The sequence below is a fragment of the Bidens hawaiensis genome, unplaced genomic scaffold, assembly GCF_021521415.1.
Source record: "Bidens hawaiensis isolate Kalapana, Puna unplaced genomic scaffold, B.hawaiensis_p1.1 tig00011271_1, whole genome shotgun sequence".
Classification (NCBI taxonomy): domain Eukaryota; kingdom Viridiplantae; phylum Streptophyta; class Magnoliopsida; order Asterales; family Asteraceae; genus Bidens; species Bidens hawaiensis.
In genome coordinates this window covers 9,117-29,174 of record NW_027491878.1, presented here as the reverse complement: position 1 = coordinate 29,174, position 20,058 = coordinate 9,117, and the positions used below count along the sequence as shown (strand labels likewise).

At 38.2% G+C, this 20,058-nt stretch overlaps 1 protein-coding gene across 1 annotated transcript; it reads left to right on the top strand.

The window, feature by feature from the left end:
- The first annotated feature begins 4,462 nt into the window (after window positions 1-4,462).
- On the top strand, window positions 4,463-12,687 carry LOC143537644 (ubiquitin-conjugating enzyme E2 28). The gene is made up of 4 exons (XM_077031366.1): window positions 4,463-4,573; window positions 11,260-11,387; window positions 11,493-11,597; window positions 12,387-12,687. The coding sequence occupies exons 1-4, from the start codon at window positions 4,504-4,506 to the stop codon at window positions 12,528-12,530; spliced, it is 447 nt and encodes a 148-aa protein (XP_076887481.1). The 5' UTR covers window positions 4,463-4,503; the 3' UTR covers window positions 12,531-12,687.
- The last annotated feature ends 7,371 nt before the right edge of the window (window positions 12,688-20,058 follow it).

The following is a 20,058-nucleotide window of genomic DNA, read 5'->3' as shown; positions in this document are numbered from 1 at the left end:
TCCGAGAGGTGTCTTCATATTAAACGCAACATATGATACAAATTTTGTATACAAAGAAGTATTTTCGAATTTGTAATCATCACTTTAAGGTCTCATTTACCATGTAAATTAATGTATTAGACAAAGTATACGATTTATGAATTATAAAATTTTCACGTTTCATGACTTATAAAATGTATCTTCTTCATGTTTCACTACGTGTACTACACATGGTGGATAATATAAACTTAATGTAATTTTTCGTGTAACAATGTTTAAAAGATGATGATCAATGTGCATATAGACAATAATCTTGAGTATAATGTCATTAGATTACATATATGCATACATAAATATATACTTTATGCGATGTTGAAAAACCACAGCCAACCCAACAATTGATTATATATATTTAGCATCAATTCTTCTTGAATGGTGATTATAAACGTGACATTTATACACCTTTAAATAGTTAATAAAATCCATCTAACTATGTTATAACCCAATTAATAAAATGGTTTTGACTATGGATAATTAGGATAAATGAGATGAGATATTAGTATGAGATGAGATATTAGGAATTATGATGAAAAATTAAGCTATGAGTGAATGTAGGCTTGACACTTAAGAATCAACATTTTTTTATTAGTAGAGTAACATAAGATTTGTTTTGTTGAAATTGATTGTGTAATAAATGTTTATGAAATAAATAAAAAAACAAAATTTTATAGTTTCCAAAAAACAAAGAATTCGGTTTTATAACTTTTTAGATAAAAATCTGAATTACAGTTATAGGACTCCAAATTTCTTTAGGTATAATTGATCATTGTTTCAATGCTTAAATTTTTTTAGTATTACTACGTTTAGAATATTAAATTAAAGATACAAAATTAATAATCACATTAATTGGAAATTTAAATTAAACAGAATAATTAAGAATTTATATATATGAAGTGAGAAGTCTCGCATAATTCAAACTGAATTCACAAGTCCTTATTGTTAAAACATGTGTTGACATTTTTAATAAAAAGTAATGTATACATTGAGCAAAATTATGTTTTAGGTTTTATGTTATTGTAAATAGTCATTAATATATGCATTATATCTTGAGATGTAACTCATGGATCAAACCATTTTCACCAATAACCCATGGATAGCATGAATTAAGGAGACGAAAGATTAGAAGATTAGTATGTAATTTTAATCTAGGAATGAATGTGGTTAGGACACCTAGGCATTATTATTTTTGTTTATTAGTATTGTAAGATTTCATTAAAAGCTAAAGAGTAGGAATATTATTATATATGATAGTTATTAATACAGCTCGAACCTTAGCTGTAGTAGATTATGTTAGAGAGTAGAGAACAAAACAAATCATTCACTCTTGGATTACGCCTATAAACATTGCAATGAGAAACCCAAAAGCCCATATCTATCAGGTTGGGTCTAATCCTATAAACATTGGATTACGCCTTAAATGTCTATGCTTATAACAAAAAAGTATTTAACTTTACAACAACTTGTTATTAGTAAAAGAAGAAAATACTTTTAAGGCAAAAGTATGCTACTCCTAAACATTTTTACAAACCACTTGCATCATTTGAACCTTTAACCTCTATAATATAGAGGATAATTCCTAGGGGTGTAACAAGCTGAACTGAACCTGAGCTCGACTTGTTTCGAGCTTTTTATTCTGGTACTTGAGCTCAACTCGTTTATTTTCAATAGTTTCGGCCTAAGCTAAGATTGGCTCAAGCCCGTGCGGTACCTCAAACACAGGGGCGGATTTACGTTAATAGTAGGGGGTGCACGGGAACCCCACGAGTTTCGAAATAATAGTGGAACTCTATATATAAAATATAGAGTGCACCCCCTTATAAAATTGGAGTGCACCACTTGAACATAATGTTGAAGTGGTGGAGTGGCAAAAGTGTTTGTTATTAATGTTTTCATGTCCCTGGATGGCATTTTTAATTTTTAAAAGTTGTGTTAGGTACTTAGCTGTTGCATCTTCATGTCCCTGGTTCGATTCTCAAACTGGATGGCATTTTTAATTTTTAAAAGTTGTGTTAGGTACTTAGCTGTTGCATCAAAACCTTTATCCATATTCTTGGTGTATTCTTTCTCTTGTGTTGTCTACTAAGAGTTTATACCTAAAAAACTGAATAAATATTACACATTACACACTCAATTGTTGTGTCAGGTACTTAGTTGTTGCATCAAACCTTTATCCATATTCTTGATGTATTCTTTCTCTTGTGTTCAGTGTCTACTAAGAGTTTATACCTAAAAAACTGAATAAATATTACACATTACACAATTGTTGAATCATAAAGGCCAACTATGTCATCAAACGTCACGATTTTGTTTTTTTTTCTAGAGTTTTGGAGATTTATTACATTGCATTAGAGGTGGCAAATGGGTTGGGTTGGGTTGGGTTGGGTTGGGTTGGGTTGAAACGGGTCATGGGTCGGAACGGGTTAGGGTCGAAACGGGTCATTTAAAAGAGGGTTGTTTTGGTTCGGGTCGGAACGGGTTAGGGTCAACAGGTTCGGGTTAGAACGGGTCAAGGGTGGAACGGGTCAAAACGGGTTTGGGTCAAAACTCGTTTAAGTGATTTTTCATTTCGTTTCAGCACGTAACAGCTCGTTTAAGCGATTTTTCATTTCGTTTCATCACGTAACAGCTCGTTTAAGCGATTTTTCAGTTCGTTTCATAGCGTAACAGCTCGTTTAAGCGATTTTTCAGTTCGTTTCAGCGCGTAACAGCTCGTTTAAGCGATTTTTCAGTTCGTTTCAGCGCGTAACAGCTCGTTTAAGCGATTTTTCAGTTCGTTTCAGCGCGTAACAGCTCGTTTAAGCGATTTTTCAGTTCGTTTCAGCACGTAACAGCTCGTTTAAGCGATTTTTCAGTTCGTTTCAGCACGTAACAGCTCGTTTAAGCGATTTTTCAGTTCGTTTCAGCACTTAACAGCTTGCTTTAGCAATTTTTCAGTTCCTTTCATCACTTAACAGCTTGTTTCAGCATGTTTTTGTTCCGTTGTTGTCGACTTTTCAGTTTCGGTTAATTTGTCGATTTTTTTTTGAACGAGGACAACGGACGAAACGTTTTAGTTTTTTTTACATTTTTTGTTTTTGTTTTATTTTTTGAGTTATGATTTTGTTTTATTAATTTTTTTTAATATTTTTTGATGGTTTCTATTAAGATCAGAATCCCTCAAACAAAATTCAAAAAAAAAAATAAAAAATCATAACTCAAAATATAAACGAATAACGAAAAAAGTAAAAAAACTAAAATATTTTCGCCGTTATCCTCGTTCATCAAAAAAAAAAAAAAAAAAACCGACAAATTAACCGAAACCGAAATGTCGACGAAAACAAATCAAAAACCTTAATCGACCCGTTTAGTGCGAAAACTCGATAGAAACCGAAACCCAACCCATCCAGTGCTAAAACTCGTGTCGGCACGAAAGCTGATCCGAGCCGAAACCTAAACCGATATCGTTCCAATCTAAAACCCGTTTCAACCCAAACATGTCACTTTTCCTTAAGACACTAACCCACATCGACCCATGTAGTTAAATTTGTCAACCCATTTTGACCCAAAAATAAGAATGTGGAATTTCAAGTGACCCATTTTGACCCATTTAATTAAAACCTATGACCCAAATCAACTCATTTGAATTTTAAAATAACCCAAATTGACCCATTTGGAATGGTTTGGGTCAAGGTTGCCACCCCTACATTGCATAGACATTAGGTTAGCCATAGCCGAACTGAACTGACCCGAACCACCGAACCGACCCGATTTTTTTATATCCCGACTATATGAAATTGGAGTATCTAAAAACAGTGCACCCCTACAATAATTTTCTGGATCCGTCACTGCTCAAACAAGCCCGAGCTCGACTATGCAGTTTGAAATTCATACATAAAAATCCGAAAGAGATCAAACTTAAAAAAAAGCACAAGGCTTGAGTTCGGTATTAATAACTAATCAAAGTTTTATTTAAGGTTCGAGCTCTGTTCATTTGCACCCCTAGATGCACCTTACCATCGTAGTGTCGCACCATGTCGTGGAAGTGTTCCAAAATGACCCATTTATTGAATAAGATTCCAAGTATTTCCCTTATAATTCAAGTTTTTAGATTATCGAGACGACGAGTTAATTATCCAACGGTAACGCATCATGGCCTACCTGTTTTAACTACAAACGTATTGTAACTTGCTTGTTTTAACTACTAATGCGTTGTGACCTACCTGTTTTAACTCCTAACGCACCGTCGTCGCCTACATGCTAGTTAAAAAGTTGTGGTAAATATAAAGATGAAAGGTTAAGAAAAGAAAAGAAAAGAAAAGTAAGTAATAAGTGGTGGAGTGAATCTAGCGGAAACAAACGACGGGAGCCCAAACAAAATATCTCTTGGTTGGTTGGTACATAATACATATAACGCCTTTCAAACAACATTATACAGATACATACAGCTTCTGATTGTCCTCATCTAATCTAAAGGTAGGAGTTCCGATGGCTTCGAAACGGATCTTGAAGGAACTCAAGGATCTCCAGAAAGATCCTCCTACCTCTTGCAGCGCAGGTATTATTATTATTATTATTATTATTATTATTATTATTGTATCCATTCAGACCCTCATTCATTTATCTGACTCACTGGCTGATTGTCTCTTATTCAGTTCAAAATAAATTATTAGGTACTGGTATTGTGTTTCATATTTATCTAATCAACTACCTCCCGGCCCCCGCCTCACCTCCGCCCGCCTCACCTCCGTAACCCTTCATGCGAAGAAAGTGAAAGTACTTCGCCCTCGTCCTCTCTCTCGTAACCTACCTCCCGTAACCCTACCTCCCGGCCGCCCGCCTCACCTCCCGTCACCTCCCGGCCCACCACCTGCCACAGTCGCCGCCCCGACCCAGCCTCACCTCTGTCACCACCACTATTCCCTCTCTCCGCCTCACCTCAGTCACCCCGTAACCCTACCTCCCGGCCAGTTTCTCTCCCGTAACCCTTCCTCCCGACCGCCGCCATCTCACCGGAAATCCTCCCCTCCACCTCACCTCCCGGCCCACCACCCTCCACAGTCGCCGCCCCGACCCAGCCTCATCTCTGTCACCACCACTATTCCCTCTCTCCGCCTCACCTCAGTCACCTCAGTCACCCAGTCCCCTCCACAGTCGCCGCCCCGACCCACCCTGCTGCTTTGACCACGACCCTTGGCGGCATGGATTCAGAAGAATGGGAACATCCACGTAATCGGAAAGGGAAACGGAATGGTCATCAGGCTCAAGGTAATAACAAGGTTTTATCGAAGTTTTTTGTCTCAAATATTCCCCCAAAGTGTTCTTCGCAAGACTTAAAAGATGTTATGGGTAGCTTTGGTCGTTACGAAGGTTCCTATATTGCTAGGAAGCTGGATAAATGGGGTAAGAGGTTTGCTTTCGTATCGTTTTCCGAGGTGAAAGATGTCAAACGGTTGGAAGATGAGTTATCAGACGTTTGGATCGGTTCGTATAAGTTATTTATTGCGATTGCTCGGTTTGTGGATGGTGGGAATCTACATAGACCCGATTCTGGTAATAGGAGGAAGACGGCCTCGGTCCCTGTTTATAGGCATGCAAATCCTAGTGGTCAAACAAACCCTAGTTCCGAAGGATCCGATAAGAATGGGGTTCCCTATGCATCAGTTGGTAATGGGCGTTCCTTTGTTGATTCCTTGTTAAATCGGAACAAAGTAGATGAGATTAAGGTGGATGATTCGGTGGAACGGTTTTCTCTTTGGAAGGGATGTGCTCTTACGGGGAGGGTGGTGAATCTTCACACGTTAACGTCTCTGAAAAAGTTGGTTCGGAAGCATGGTTGGAGATCATTAGAGATTAAGTATCTGGGAGGGCTTTCAGTGGTGTTGGTATTCTACGTTAGTGGGGATAGGGATGCCTTTCTGAATAACAAAGATAAATGGTCAGATTGGTTTGAGTTTTTAGAACCTTGGTCTGATAGAAATGGAGTGGAGGAGGGTCGGATCGCCTGGCTCCAAGTTCATGGGGTTCCGGCTCAGTTGGTGTTAGACGAGGTTTTCGATTTGATTGGAAGCAGATTTGGCAAGGTGGTTCAACCGGCTTCCTTATCAGGTGAAGAGAACAACTTATCGTATACTCTCATCGGTGTGTTGAGTAAACAGTGCAAACGGATTGTGGACCGGGTGGACATTAATTGGAGGGGAAAAATTTTCAAAGTGTGGGTGGATGAAGATGTAGGGGAATGGATACCGGAATGTGTAGTAGAGTTTGAAGAGGATGATGGTCCCGTTTTACCGGAGGAGGATAAGTGTGATGATAATATCGTGCAGGATGAGCCCCATAATGTGCATCGTGAAGAGGGCGAAGGTTCTCAAGCTAACGAGTTTTCTGTCAGGGAACATGCTGTTAATGGGTTGGATGGTTGTGTGAACGATAATTCTAACGTGATGGTCGGTGAATTTTCGAAATCCTATGATCTTTCTAATGAGGAGGCGGTTGAGAATGGTAACGTTGATAGCACTAACGTTTCTGTGTTGAAAGGCAAGGGACATAAGAAGTTCAGACGGAAGTCTTTATTTTCTAATCGAAGTGGGGGTAGTGGTTCTAGGGAGCGTCCTAAGAAGAGACCAAGGGAGGATAACGATATGTTTGATCTTGATAGGTTTATCGGTATTATGCACGTGCCTTCGGATGTTACTAGGGGTATCGAGACAGGTGTTGAAGGAGAGTTCTTAACACCGGATCTTAACAAAGGGATGTCTACTAATACGGAGGTGGTTCGAGACATCGAGGGAGAGTCTGAGGAGGCCTCGATGATTGGTAGAGGTATAGATCTGGTGCAACATCAAGGTCCGATTGAGGTGGAGTTGGAGAAGACCATTGCGCTGAGTAAGGCGTTAGGCGTTGAGAATTTGCAAGATTTTGATTCTAATGTTAGAGAGGTTCTTGTTTCCGAAGGCTATCAAGATGGTGTTCAATGAATGTTTTTTCTCTAAACATCCGTGGGTTAGGGAGTTCTAGCAAAGCCGATTGGATTCGAGGTCTTCGAGTCCATCACGAGATTAGTTTTATTGTCTTACAAGAGTCGCAATTTGTTTCCTTGGATTCTGTGGATGTGGGTCGGTTTTGGGGTTATGGTGAGTATTCTTTTGATTGGGTTCCCTCATCTGGAAGGTCGGGTGGGTTATTATCGATCTGGGATTCTCAAGTCTTTCGTATGGAAAGGGTGGTCAAGAATAATAATTGGCTTCTTGTTTCGGGCACTGTGAAAGGAAAGAGTAGCTCATATCATATTCTCAATGTTTATTCTCCTCAAAATCTAGTTACTAAAAGAGCTCTTTGGGGGGAAATTCGTGATTTGATCGAGGAGGGTAATGGGAGGTGGATTGTGGCAGGAGATTTTAACTCCGTTCGGTGTGCTGAGGATAGGCGGAATTCTTTGTTTAATGTGGGTGAGGCCGATGAGTTTAACGACTTCATCGATGATTCGAATCTTCACGAGTACTCCTTGAAAGGGAGGCGTTTTACTTTTGTCGCAGGAAATAAATTAAGCCGTATTGACAGAATCTTCGTTAATTGGGATTTTTTTATGGAATGGCCGTGTGCGGAGTATATTGCTCTCGAGAGGAATAAGCCGGATCTTAGTCCGTTGGTTTTGAAAATTGGTTCTTCCAAGAATTATGGTCCCAAACCGTTTAGGTTTTTCAATTCATGGCTTGGTAGAGAGGATTTTGGGACGTTGGTTAAGAAGACGCTTGTTGATGGCTCGTTTCATGGTTCTCCGGACGCGAGATTGCTGTATAAATTTAAAGCTTTGCGTGCTGCTATTACTAGATGGGCGATCGATTGTAAAGCCAAAGAAAAGGAGGAAAGGGTTTTATTGGAGCAAGAGTTGCGGGACTTGGACCAAACCTTGGAGGTCCGGGATTTGTTGGAAGTAGAGACATGGTCTTTAAGCGAAATTAAAAGACGGCTAGGCGAGTTGGATAATCATTACTACCGGGATTTGAAGCAAAAGGCTCGTTGTAATTGGGCGATTCATGGAGACGAAAATTCTCGATTTTTTCACGGTTTTATTAATAAACGTAAAGTTTCAAATTATTTTCCGGGTTTGGAAGTGAATGGGGCGTGGGAAACAAACCCGGTTCTCATTAAAAAGGAAGTTTTGCGATTCTTTGCTGGTAAGTTTAAAGAATCTATTACACTCCGGCCTCGGTTGATTGGATATGGGTTTTCGGTCTTGTCTTCGGTGGAGGCGGATTTTTTGATCAGTGATTTTTCCGTGCATGAGATCAAGAAGGCGGTTTTTGATTGCGGTGGTGACAAAGCTCCTGGGCCGGATGGTTTTAATTTTAGGTTCATTCGGTTTTTTTGGGAGTTGTTCGAGAAGGATTTTGTGGATATTCTTGATCATTTTCATAAGGTTAAAAGTTTTTGCTCGGGGGTTGGTTCGTCTTTTATCACCTTAATTCCTAAGGTAAACAATCCGTCTTCTTTGGGGGATTTTGGACCGATAAGTCTCATTGGTTGTATCTTAAAGACTGTGTCGAAGGTGTTAGTGAATCGACTCAAAACGGTTATGAATAAGATTGTCTCAGAGCATCAGTCGGCTTTCTTATCCGGGAGATATATTCTTGATGGCCCTTTGGTGGCTAGTGAGGTTATTGCTTGGGCTAAAAAGAGGGAAAGAAGAATTTTTATGTTCAAGATTGACTTCGATAAAGCCTTTGATAATGTGAATTGGGAGTTCTTGTTGTCGGTTCTTTCTCAGATGGGTTTTCCTTCGGTCTGGTGCGATTGGATTAGTGGTATCTTGTTGGCGAGCAGATCGTCTGTTCTTGTTAATGGATCTCCTACTTTCGAATTTGGATGTCATAAAGGCATTCGTCAAGGTGACCCGCTATCGCCTTTTCTTTTTATTATTATGATGGAGGCTTTTTCAGGTATGTTGAAACAAGCCTGTGATATAGGTGTAGAAGATGGTGAGATCGATATCCAAGCCGGTTTCATGGGTTGTAAGCCGGGTAGAATCCCGTTTACTTATCTTGGGATTATGGTTGGAGCTAACATGAATAGGGTGGTTAATTGGGAACCGGTTGTGTCCAAGTTCAAGAAGAGGCTTTCTAAATGGAAAGTTAATTCGTTATCTATTGCTGGTCGGTTAACCCTTATTAAATCGGTGCTGGATAGTCTTCCCACTTATTACTTTTCGCTTTTTAAGGCACCCAAGAAGGTTACCAATGATTTAGAAGCTTTGATGAGAAGGTTCTTATGGGGAGGTTCGGATGAAGTGAGGAAGATGTCTTGGGTGGCTTGGGAGGTAGTCACCAAACCTATAAAAGAAGGGGGTTTAGGTATCGCTCGTTTAGAGGTTAATAATCAAGCGCTGATTACTAAATGGCTTGGGAGATTTCTAAATGACCAGCACGCGATGTGGAGAAGAGTAGTGTTGTCTATTCACGGGACCTCGCGCTGTTGGGGGCTTGCTCCGGTTAATAATGGGGTTCCCGGGGTTTGGAAGAATTGTGTTATGTTCTGGAACAAATTTAAGGTTGATGGTGTGGGTTTTAATAGAGTGATCCGGGCCACAGTCGGGAATGGTCGCCAAGTTAGGTTTTGGACGGATTTGTGGTTGGGTTCGGCGCCGGTTATGGACAAGTATCCGTCCTTATATGCGGTAGAAAAACATAAAAATGTCTTGTTAGCTGATCGGTTGGTGGTCACTGGATCTTCTCGTCGCATTGTGTGGGATTGGCTTAGAGCTCCTTGCTCCCATCAGGAGGTCAGCGAGAAGCAGGAGTTGGAAGATCTCCTTCAAGGGGTGGTGATGGTTGACCGTGAAGATTCATGGTCTTGGGCGGTTGGTAGCTGCAAAGAGTTTGAGGTTTCGGCGATTAAAAGATGGATGGTGCGGTCCGTTGTGGACGCTGGGAGTTCCAGTTTCCAATGGAGCGATTGGGTCCCGAAAAAATGTAATATTTTTATGTGGAGGGCCGTTCAGGATAGCCTTCCAACCAAGCAGGCTTTAGCTAGACGTCATTTGTATTGTGATGATCATAGTTGCGCTTTATGTGAGAGTAATGAGGAATCGCTCGAGCACTTGTTAACCGGGTGTTCCATTTCTATGGCCGTTTGGAATGCGATTGGTTCATGGTGCAACATCCCTAGACTATTTGTTTTTCATGTCAATGATTTGGTGGAAGTGCATAAGGTTTGTGGTGCGACGGGGAATAAAAGGTTGATTATTCATGGAATTGTCATCATTACTTGTTGGAGGATTTGGCGGGCTAGGAATGAAAAGATTTTTTCGGGCAAGAGCACTAACGTGGCAGAAATGGTTGCGGATATAAAATCTTTGGGTTTTCTTTGGTACAAAAATAGATCTAAGATAGGGGTGGTGGATTGGAAAAATTGGTGTTTATTTGATGTAACGTGATTGTTGGTTTTGGTTTTTGGATTTCAGCGTCTTTCTCCGTCTTGGTGATAGTCGTTGGTTGTGTCTTTTTTTAATGAAAGTCAATTTTCAAAAAAAAAAAAATTTATCTAATCAACTAGCTCCTTTATGATCAGTTTTCATTTCTAACTTCGTTGATGATAATAATTCCAAATCATGGAATAGAATATTTTGGGGATTTTCTTCAACTCCGTCAACGTTACTGCTCAAACTCGGAGCTAGTTACGTTATTTCTATAATATTGAAAGAATGAATATCAATTTTTTAAAAACTTTACTATTTAAACATGTATCCTTTTGATTTATATTGATATTCACGTATATATAACTTCACCAAAATTGATTTCTTTATAATTTACCATGTCCGAGTACTCACTACTAGGGATAAACGGGCACCGGTACTGATTTTCTCAAATTCTTGGTACTGTACTGAAAATTCAAAACTTGGTACCATTACTCATTTTGCTCATCCCTACTCGCAACTCCTTAGTCAACCGGCCAACCAGCGCCTGCAACACCGGACTAGGGTTTTTAGTTATACGATACGTGGGTATTGATATATAAGAGCATGCATATCATGAATTTTGTGTAATGATGGTTAATAAAGTTCGATCCTTCCTAAAAAGGTATACTTTTTTTTATTTTATTTTGGTCACATGATTGTCTGATCAAACAATAAACACGTATATACAATCAAATCTTGTAACAAGCATCATTAGCCCTCTGCCGCTATGCTCGTGATGAAAAGTTGTTGATCTTTTTTGTATTTATCTTGATTCTGTAATGTGAATTTAGGTCCTGTGGCAGAAGACATGTTTCACTGGCAAGCAACCATCATGGGTCCTCCCGACAGTCCGTATTCAGGAGGAGTGTTTCTAGTTACCATTCATTTCCCACCAGACTATCCGTTTAAACCACCCAAGGTAATTATTAACCTCGTTTCTTTTAATTGGGACGCGATTTTATTTGTATTTACGTTTTCAAATCCTTTTGAGATTTAGATGTTAAACTTGATTCTGTTTCTGTAGGTGGCTTTTAGGACGAAGGTTTTCCACCCGAACATCAACAGCAATGGTAGCATTTGTCTTGACATTTTGAAGGAACAGTGGAGCCCGGCTCTTACAATTTCCAAGGTTTGCATTTTACCTGTTTTGCATAGGCATGCAAACAAACCGAGCGAACACAAATGAGGACATGTTCGTGTTTGTTCGTTTAACTTTTACCGAACATGAACACAAACACACAATCGAACAAATTTTTTTGTTCATGTTCGTGTATGTTCATTTAAAACCTAAACAACCGGTTCACGAACGAACATAAGTTAGCATTAATGAACAAAAGCGTACAAGTCTAATAAATCACAATTCATCCAAAAAAACATCTAAGCTCGTGACCACAAGCGTTCACGAACGTTAACGAACACAAATTAACATAATTGACCAAACATAAATAAATACAAACGAACATAAGTTAGCATTAATGAACACAAGCATACAAGTCAAATAAATCGCAATTCATCCAGAAACACATCTAAGTTAGTGGTTTAAAAAATGAATGATTCGTTCAAAGTATCCATCATCATTTAAATTTAATTCAACATAAAGAACAAACATAAATGAGCGAACATAAACGAACGTTCACAAACATAAATGAATGAACAAAATGTGTGTTCATGTTTGTTTGCTTAGTTAAATGAACAAAAATTTTTGTTCATGTTCGTTCATTTATTAAATAAATGAACATAAACGAACTTACTGCCAAACAGTTCATGAGCGTTTGGTTCGTTTTTTACAGGCCTATTTTTACATGAATTAACCCGCTCATAAGTAAACGGGTCAAAATCGTTTTAGGACTGATGGTCAAAGAAAGGCTTTATGGTTATACTTTGATCTGCAATGAATGTATATTGGGATGATTTGTAGGTTTTGCTGTCAATTTGCTCCTTGTTGACAGACCCAAACCCCGATGACCCTTTGGTGCCTGAGATTGCTCACATGTACAAGACGGATAGGAGCAAGTATGAGACAACGGCTAGAAGCTGGACCCAGAAGTATGCAATGGGTTAATATTGAGGAAAGAGTGGAATGCGCGTATGGTTTCTGGTTTTTTGCTTTATGAAAATGTAATGAACGAAAATTCTGGTAATCAAGATAAACGGCTATTGTAAGATGGATGAAATTCTTCCTATGCTTTCACCTGTTATGGGATTCAAACAATGTTTTATGTTCTTTTGCACTTATCTTGTTTGTCATGTGTTGTAAGGATGAATGAAAGAAATGGCCGTTTGGACTTGGGACCCGGACTGGTGGAGTGCAGACTGCTCGGTCTAGTGGGCACCAAGCGACCATTTGACCCAAAAGTTATCCGATAACTGTTTGGATATTTGATCGAATCCTGAAAACGTACAAGTAAATTTACATAGGGTGCAACAGGGCATGCGTTTGTTGGTATTGTAACACTTGTTTCATTTTTAACAAATTTCAGCTCACTTGTACAAGAAATACATTTGTACATCCTCATGATATGCCGTTAAAATTAAGAATTGTGGTAATTGTTCAGTTAATTGTAAACTGCAGAAATTAAACAGACACAAGGCACAGGGATTTACATGGTTCGGTTTAGGTTAGCTTATGTCCACTTACTACAACCAATAATTTGCTAATGCTATGCTCTCAACTTTGTGATGAGAAATTACAAGTACAATGATATGATTTCTTCAACTAACCGGCCCGAACCCAAGGTTCAAACCTTCACAAATCCAACACCTTTTTAGTCATGTGACCAGGTGATGACTAGATCAAGTGTTATTATTATTAGGAAAATTGGTTTGTATTGGTATCAACCATCGTCTTTTGGTCGCTGCCCGGTCTCAACTAACGAATTGGTTGCTGATGGTCCTAACTTTTAATGTATTTGTTTCTAACGGTCCGCGACTAACAGAATTCTAACGTCGTTAGTTTCAGGCCGCCGGAAAACACACATTTTTTCCCGAAATTCAACAATTCTGTCCCAAACATCATGGTAACTTTGTATCGTACCTTTAGAAACATTTTTCTAGTAAAAGCCCCAATTATTGAGGTCGCCGGAACCCTTGAACCATCGTCGGAATCAGTTGATGGTGCTTAAGTGATGGTGGTTGGTTGGCGGTGAGTCAATTGATGGTGGTGGCGGTGTTCATGTGGTGTTTTCCGGCAAAAAAATAGACTTTCCCTGCTAAAAACGTTTTTCCGGCGACCTGAAACTAACGGCGTTAGGATTCTGTTAGCCAAGGACCATTAGGAACAAATACATTAAAAGTTGGGACTGTCAGTAACCAATTCGTTAGTTGGGACCCGGCAATAACCAAAAGGCAATAGTTGAGACCAATAAAAACCAATTTTCCTTATTATTATTATGAACTTTTTTTTTATTCTTTACCGTTTTTGTCTTGTGGGGTTTTGCATTTACTGAGTAACACCAACATATTTACTGAGCATTCTCAACCAATCACTATCTTCATCTATATAATTACACTAAAAACACTACATTTCTCTCTCATTTTCAATTAAATATACTTTTACATTACCGTTTTCACTCTTGTCTACTCACAACCAATTCAACAAATATTAAAAAATAAACAAGGGCAAACTTTGTTTCCCCAAATTTACAAAAAATCAATACATTTTCTCTCTCCACCCTATATTTATATTCACAACCACTCAAAACCTCACCCTATAATTTGCAAACCCCTCTCATATAATTTTTGAGGGATAGGACGAGCTCTGAATCACTAAGGTGTTGTTTGTTTTTTAATAGGTAGTCTGCAGTCTGTGGATCACATCTGCAGGCATATTAGCAAAATAGATGGACCAAACCTCTGCAGTCTGCAAGAAGACTGTTTTTTTAACGTTTGCATACTGCTAAAATAAACACAATTTGAGCTTGGGTTTGGGTTTGGGTTTGGTTTAGACTAAAGCTGCAAATTAACATGTATTATACCTAAAATCGAGAAAATTAACATGTATTATAACTAAAATCCCAAATGTTAACATCTATTAGCTATAATCCCCAAAACTTGGACTTACATGTACATTTCTATGTTGCTCCCGTGCAAACATAGTTTTTTTTATGTAAGCACTAGGTTATTGACCCGTGTACGACACGGGTGGAAATATGAAATCGTCAACTAAAGACATATTTAAGATGACAAAAGTTTATTTTATATGTTTATTATAAGAATTATTTGATATAATTGCAATTTATATTCGTATGTAAATAAAGTACTTAAAACATAAGTTACTAATAAAGAATATTCATAGTATATTGTTTAGAAACATAATTTAAAACTTTAAAAGTTACAAATTCATAAATTGTTAAATATTTTCTTATAAACCATATTTGTTGTTTTGTTTGTAACTTTACATTGCTTATCCAATAAACATTTTAATACAATCTCTACTCTTCACTCTTTTTAAAGCAACATATAGTTGGCCATAAGTAAAAACGGGTCTATCATATATATTCTAACTCTTGTTAGAGATTTGTTTTGAGTTGTTACAATTATATCATACTTATTTGTTGTGTCATCAATATCACCAACGAATAACGCTGAAACTTTAGAACTTTTTCGCATGTTGTAAGTCCTTGCATTCTCTTGCCTTGTTCCAATAATGCACAACTTTAAAACTATACCAGGATCGTTTTTAAAACAATCTCTTACCATCTGGTATCCTTGAACCAAAGGATTTTGAGAATCCAACATTGTCTTCAACTAATTCCGTATTTCTTTATCTAATATTTCCAAACTTCATTCTCAGTTGTTGCGTAAGAAAATGATTACGCGTTAAAAATAATTTAATTAAATTACTTATAATTTAGATTGTTCATAAAAATATTAAAAATAATAAATGATGTTTCAAAGATCCACCTTAAGTCGTGATAATTATGATATGTAATACCTAAATTCAGTTATTTCATATAATAATATTTATTTTGACTTTTTTAATAAGTTTTTAAGATGTTTATGCACTATTAATTCTAAGTGGCAAACCAAAATTTGGTGTTATTTATTTAGAAATAAAACATTTATACCGATAAACTATAAAGAAACCCTTAAAAAGTTGGAAAAAAATTGTGACAAATTTGGAATTTGATAAACTAACTGATAACATAAATAACAACATAAGCAAATGAATTACCTGCAGATGTTACTTTCTTGTAGGAATGAGATCGGGACCGTACGGGTACCGACCGGTCCCGGTCCCGGTCCCGAAAATCTTGGTCCCAAAAATTGCGAATTCTTGGTACCGGTATCGAAGTATTTCGTTCGGTACCGGTATGGGACCGGGACGGTACCGGGATTGAAGGTAAAAATTCGGGAATTACTGGTCCCGTCCCGTACCGGTACCGAAACTTAAAACTCTGGTACTGATTTGGTACCGACGGTACCAAATCGGTACCGGTACCAACCAGTACCAGTACCGATTTTGCTCATCCCTACTTGCTTGTATACCTGAGTAGCATTGGCACATTCACACTAAGGATACTCAAATGTAACTAATTAAAGTAGGCACATTCTTTAAGCATTATCCAATTGTAAACGATATCAATCATAAATTTATAAAGAAAAATGATAATAGCAAACAATCACATATAACATTGACAAATTAACTTACTGTTACAATTACAATTTACAAAGTATACAAAAACTATAAATCTCTACATGTCTTATTTGTAACTTTACCATCCGTATTTAATAATACTAACTTTATTCCGTCTCTGCTCTTGCACAACATTAGAATATAATTCACAATGGTTGCAAGTTAACACGAAAAGAAGCCATCCTAGAAACTTTCAAGGATAGGAACCGGTACCAATTAGGCATCTGCAGTGGTTTTAAAGCAGTCGGTATTCAGACCTGTTAAGAGATTCATTAAATTACATTAGTGGCATGTATCAAAGAAAGTACCATATTGTGTTTTTGACCAGCCTACCATTTTTACGAACTGAGCCCAACCAGTTTGCACACGTCACTGATGTGATTTTACAAACAGCTGGACTAAATTTGCGGCCTGCATAGTGACCAACTTTCCCCTAAAGTCGAATAATGAACATGAACTTTGCTTGTTTTAATTAGTAGAGTTTGACTCTGTTATTTTTTTTTATTAGTGGTGATTTTTGGTTTATCTTTCGTTCATATAATGATTTAGAGTTTATTATCTCATTAATGTGCGATCAAACAATCAGTTCTTCACTACTTGCCTTAATAAATTTAAAAGAAAGGTGAACATACTTTATTATCCTTATTTTAAATCATTCACCTTGTTAAATAGGATTTGTTATTATGCTGTTGTTAAATGGTCGCTAACATAGTTTCTATTAAACGACTCGTGCAATTTAAACAGCAAAGTCAGCCCAACCGGTTAAGGTTGATATACCAATCAGCAAAGAAATCCTGTTAAACGTTCAAAATATTATTTTGTTTATGTTATTTGCTGATGCTATTGCTGATTAATAAGCCATGAAAGCATGCTTACCTCTCCAAGGGGATCTCTAGCTCCAAGAAAGAAACCAACAGCAAAGAAATCCTGTTAAACGTTCAAAATATTATTTTGTTTATGTTATTCGGTGAGTTTTCGAACTCTTATGATCATTCTAATGAGGAGGCGGTCGAGAATTGTAACGTTGATAGCACAAATGTTTCTGTGTTGAAAGGCAAGGGACATAAGAAGTTCAGACGGAAGTCTTTATTTTCTAATCGGAGTGGGGGTAGTGGTTCTAGGGAGCGTCCTAAGAAGAGACCAAGGGAGGATAAAGATATGTTTGATCTTGATAGGTTTATCGGTATTATGCACGTGCCATCGGATGTTACTAGGGGTATCGAGACAGGTGTTGAAGGAGTGTTCTTAACACCGGATCTTAACAAAGGGCAGTCTACTAATACGGAGGTGGTTCGAGACATCGAGGGAGAGACTGCGGAGCCCTCGATGATTGGTAGAGGTATTGATCCGGTGCAACACCAAGGTCCGATTGAGGTGGAGTTGGAGAAGACCATTGAGTTGAGTAAGGCGTTAGGTGTTAAGAATTTGCAAGATTTTGTTTCTAATGTTAAAGAGGTTCTTGTTTCCGAAGGCTATCAAGAAGGTGTTCAATGAATGTTTTTTCTCTGAACATTCGTGGGTTAGGGAGTTCTAGCAAAGCCGATTGGATTCGAGGTCTTCGAGTCCATCATGAGGTTAGTTTTATTGTTTTACAAGAGTCGCAATTTGTTTCCTTGGATTCTGTGGATGTGGGACGGTTTTGGGGTTATGGTGAGTATTCATTTGATTGGGTTCCTTCGTCTGGAAGGTCGGGTGGGTTATTATCGATTTGGGATTCCCAAGTCTTTCGTATGGAAAGGGTGGTCAAGAATAATAATTGGCTTCTAGTTTCGGGCACTGTGAAAGGAAAGAGTAGCTTGTTTCATATTCTCAATGTTTATTCTCCTCAAAATCTAGTTACTAAACGAGCACTTTGGAGGGAAATTCGTGATTTGATCGGGGAGGGTAATGGGAGGTGGATTGTGGCAGGAGATTTTAACTCGGTTCGGTGTGCCGAGGATAGGCGGAATTCTTTGTTTAATGTGGGTGAGGCCAATGAGTTTAACGATTTCATTGATGATTCGAATCTTCATGAGTACTCCTTGAAAGGGAGGAGTTTTACTTTTGTTGCAGGAAATAAATTAAGCCGTATTGACAGAATCTTCGTTAATTGGGATTATGGAATGGCCGTGTGCGCAGTATGTTGCTCTCGAAAGGAATAAGCCGGATCATAGTCCGTTGGTTTTGAAAATTGGTTCTTCCAAGAACTATGGTCCCAAACCGTTTAGGTTTTTCAATTCATGGCTTGGTAGAGAGGATTTTGGGACGTTGGTTAAGAAGACGCTTGTTGATGGCTCGTTTCATGGTTCTCCGGACGCGAGATTGTTGTATAAATTTAAAGCTTTGCGTGATGCTATTTCTAGATGGGCGATCGATTGTAAAGCCAAAGAAAAGGAGGAAAGGGTTTTATTGGAGCAAGAGTTGCGTGATTTGGACCAAACCATGGAGGTTCGGGATTTGTTGGAAGAAGAGACATGGTCTTTAAGCGAAATTAAAAGACGGCTAGGCGAGTTGGATAATCATTATTACCGGGATTTGAAGCAAAAGGCTCGGTGTAATTGGGCGATTCATGGAGACGAAAATTCTCGATTTTTTCACGGTTTTATTAATAAACGTAAAGCTTCAAATTATTTTCCGGGTTTGGAAGTGAATGGGGCGTGGGAAACAAACCCGGTTCTCATTAAAAAGGAAGTTTTGCGTTTCTTTGCTGGTAAGTTTAAAGAATCTATTACACATCGGCCTCGGTTGATTGGATATGGGTTTTCGATCTTGTCTTCGGTTGAGGCGGATTTTTTGATCAGTGATTTTCCCGTGCATGAGATCAAGAAGGCGGTTTTTGAATGCGATAGTGACAAAGCTCCTGGGCCGGATGGTTTTAATTTTAGGTTCATTCGGTTTTTTTGGGAGTTGTTCGAGAAGGATTTTGCGGATATTCTTGATTATTTTCATAGTGTTAAAAGTTTTTGCTCGGGGGTTGGATCGTCTTTTATCACCTTAATTCCTAAGGTTAATAATCCGTCATCTTTGTGGGAATTTAGACCGATAAGTCTCATTGGTTGTATTTTAAAGACTGTGTCGAAGGTGTTAGTGAATCGACTCAAAACGGTAATGAATAAGATTGTCTCAGAGCATCAGTCGGCTTTCTTATCCGGGAGATATATTCTTGATGGCCCTTTGGTGGCTAATGAGGTTATTGCTTGGGCTAAGAAGAGGGAGAGAAGAATTTTTATGTTCAAGATTGACTTCGATAAAGCCTATGATAATGTGAATTGGGAGTTCTTGTTGTCGGTTCTTTCTCAGATGGGTTTTCCTTCGGTCTGGTGTAATTGGATTAGTGGTATTTTGTTGGCGACCAGATCATCTGTTCTTGTTAATGGATCCCCTACATTCGAATTTGGGTGTCATAAAGGCATTCGTCAAGGTGACCCGCTATCGCCTTTTCTTTTTATTATTCTGATGGAGGCTTTTTCAGGTATGTTGAAACAAGCCTGTGATATAGGTGCGTTTCATGGTATTACTCTTCCTAATGAAGGTCCTACTTTATCCCATCTTTTTTATGCGGATGATGCTATGATTATGGGAGAGTGGTCTTCTTTTAATTTTGATAACTTGAAACGTATTCTTCGCATATTTTACTTGTGTTCGGGGCTAAAGATTAATCTCCATAAATCAGTGTTATTTGGAGTAGGTGTAGAAGATGGTGAGATCGATATCCAAGCTGGTTTCATGGGTTGTAAGCCGGGTAGAATCCCGTTTTCTTATCTAGGGATTATGGTTGGCGCTAACATGAATAGGGTGGTTAATTGGGAACCGGTTGTGTCCAAGTTCAAGAAGAGGATTTCTAAATGGAAAGTTAATTCGTTATCTATTGCCGGTCGGTTAACCCTTATTAAATCGGTGCTGGATAGTCTTCCCACTTATTATTTTTCGCTTTTAAGGCACCCAAGAAGGTTATCAATGATTTAGAAGCTTTGAT

Coding starts and splice junctions, on each gene's coding strand:
- LOC143537644 (XM_077031366.1), top strand. CDS start 4,504: ATGGCTTCGAAACGGATCTTGAAGGAACTCAAGGATCTCCAGAAAGAT. Junction 4,574..11,259: donor TCCTACCTCTTGCAGCGCAG/GTATTATTATTA, acceptor ATGTGAATTTAG/GTCCTGTGGCAGAAGACATG. Junction 11,388..11,492: donor ATCCGTTTAAACCACCCAAG/GTAATTATTAAC, acceptor CTGTTTCTGTAG/GTGGCTTTTAGGACGAAGGT.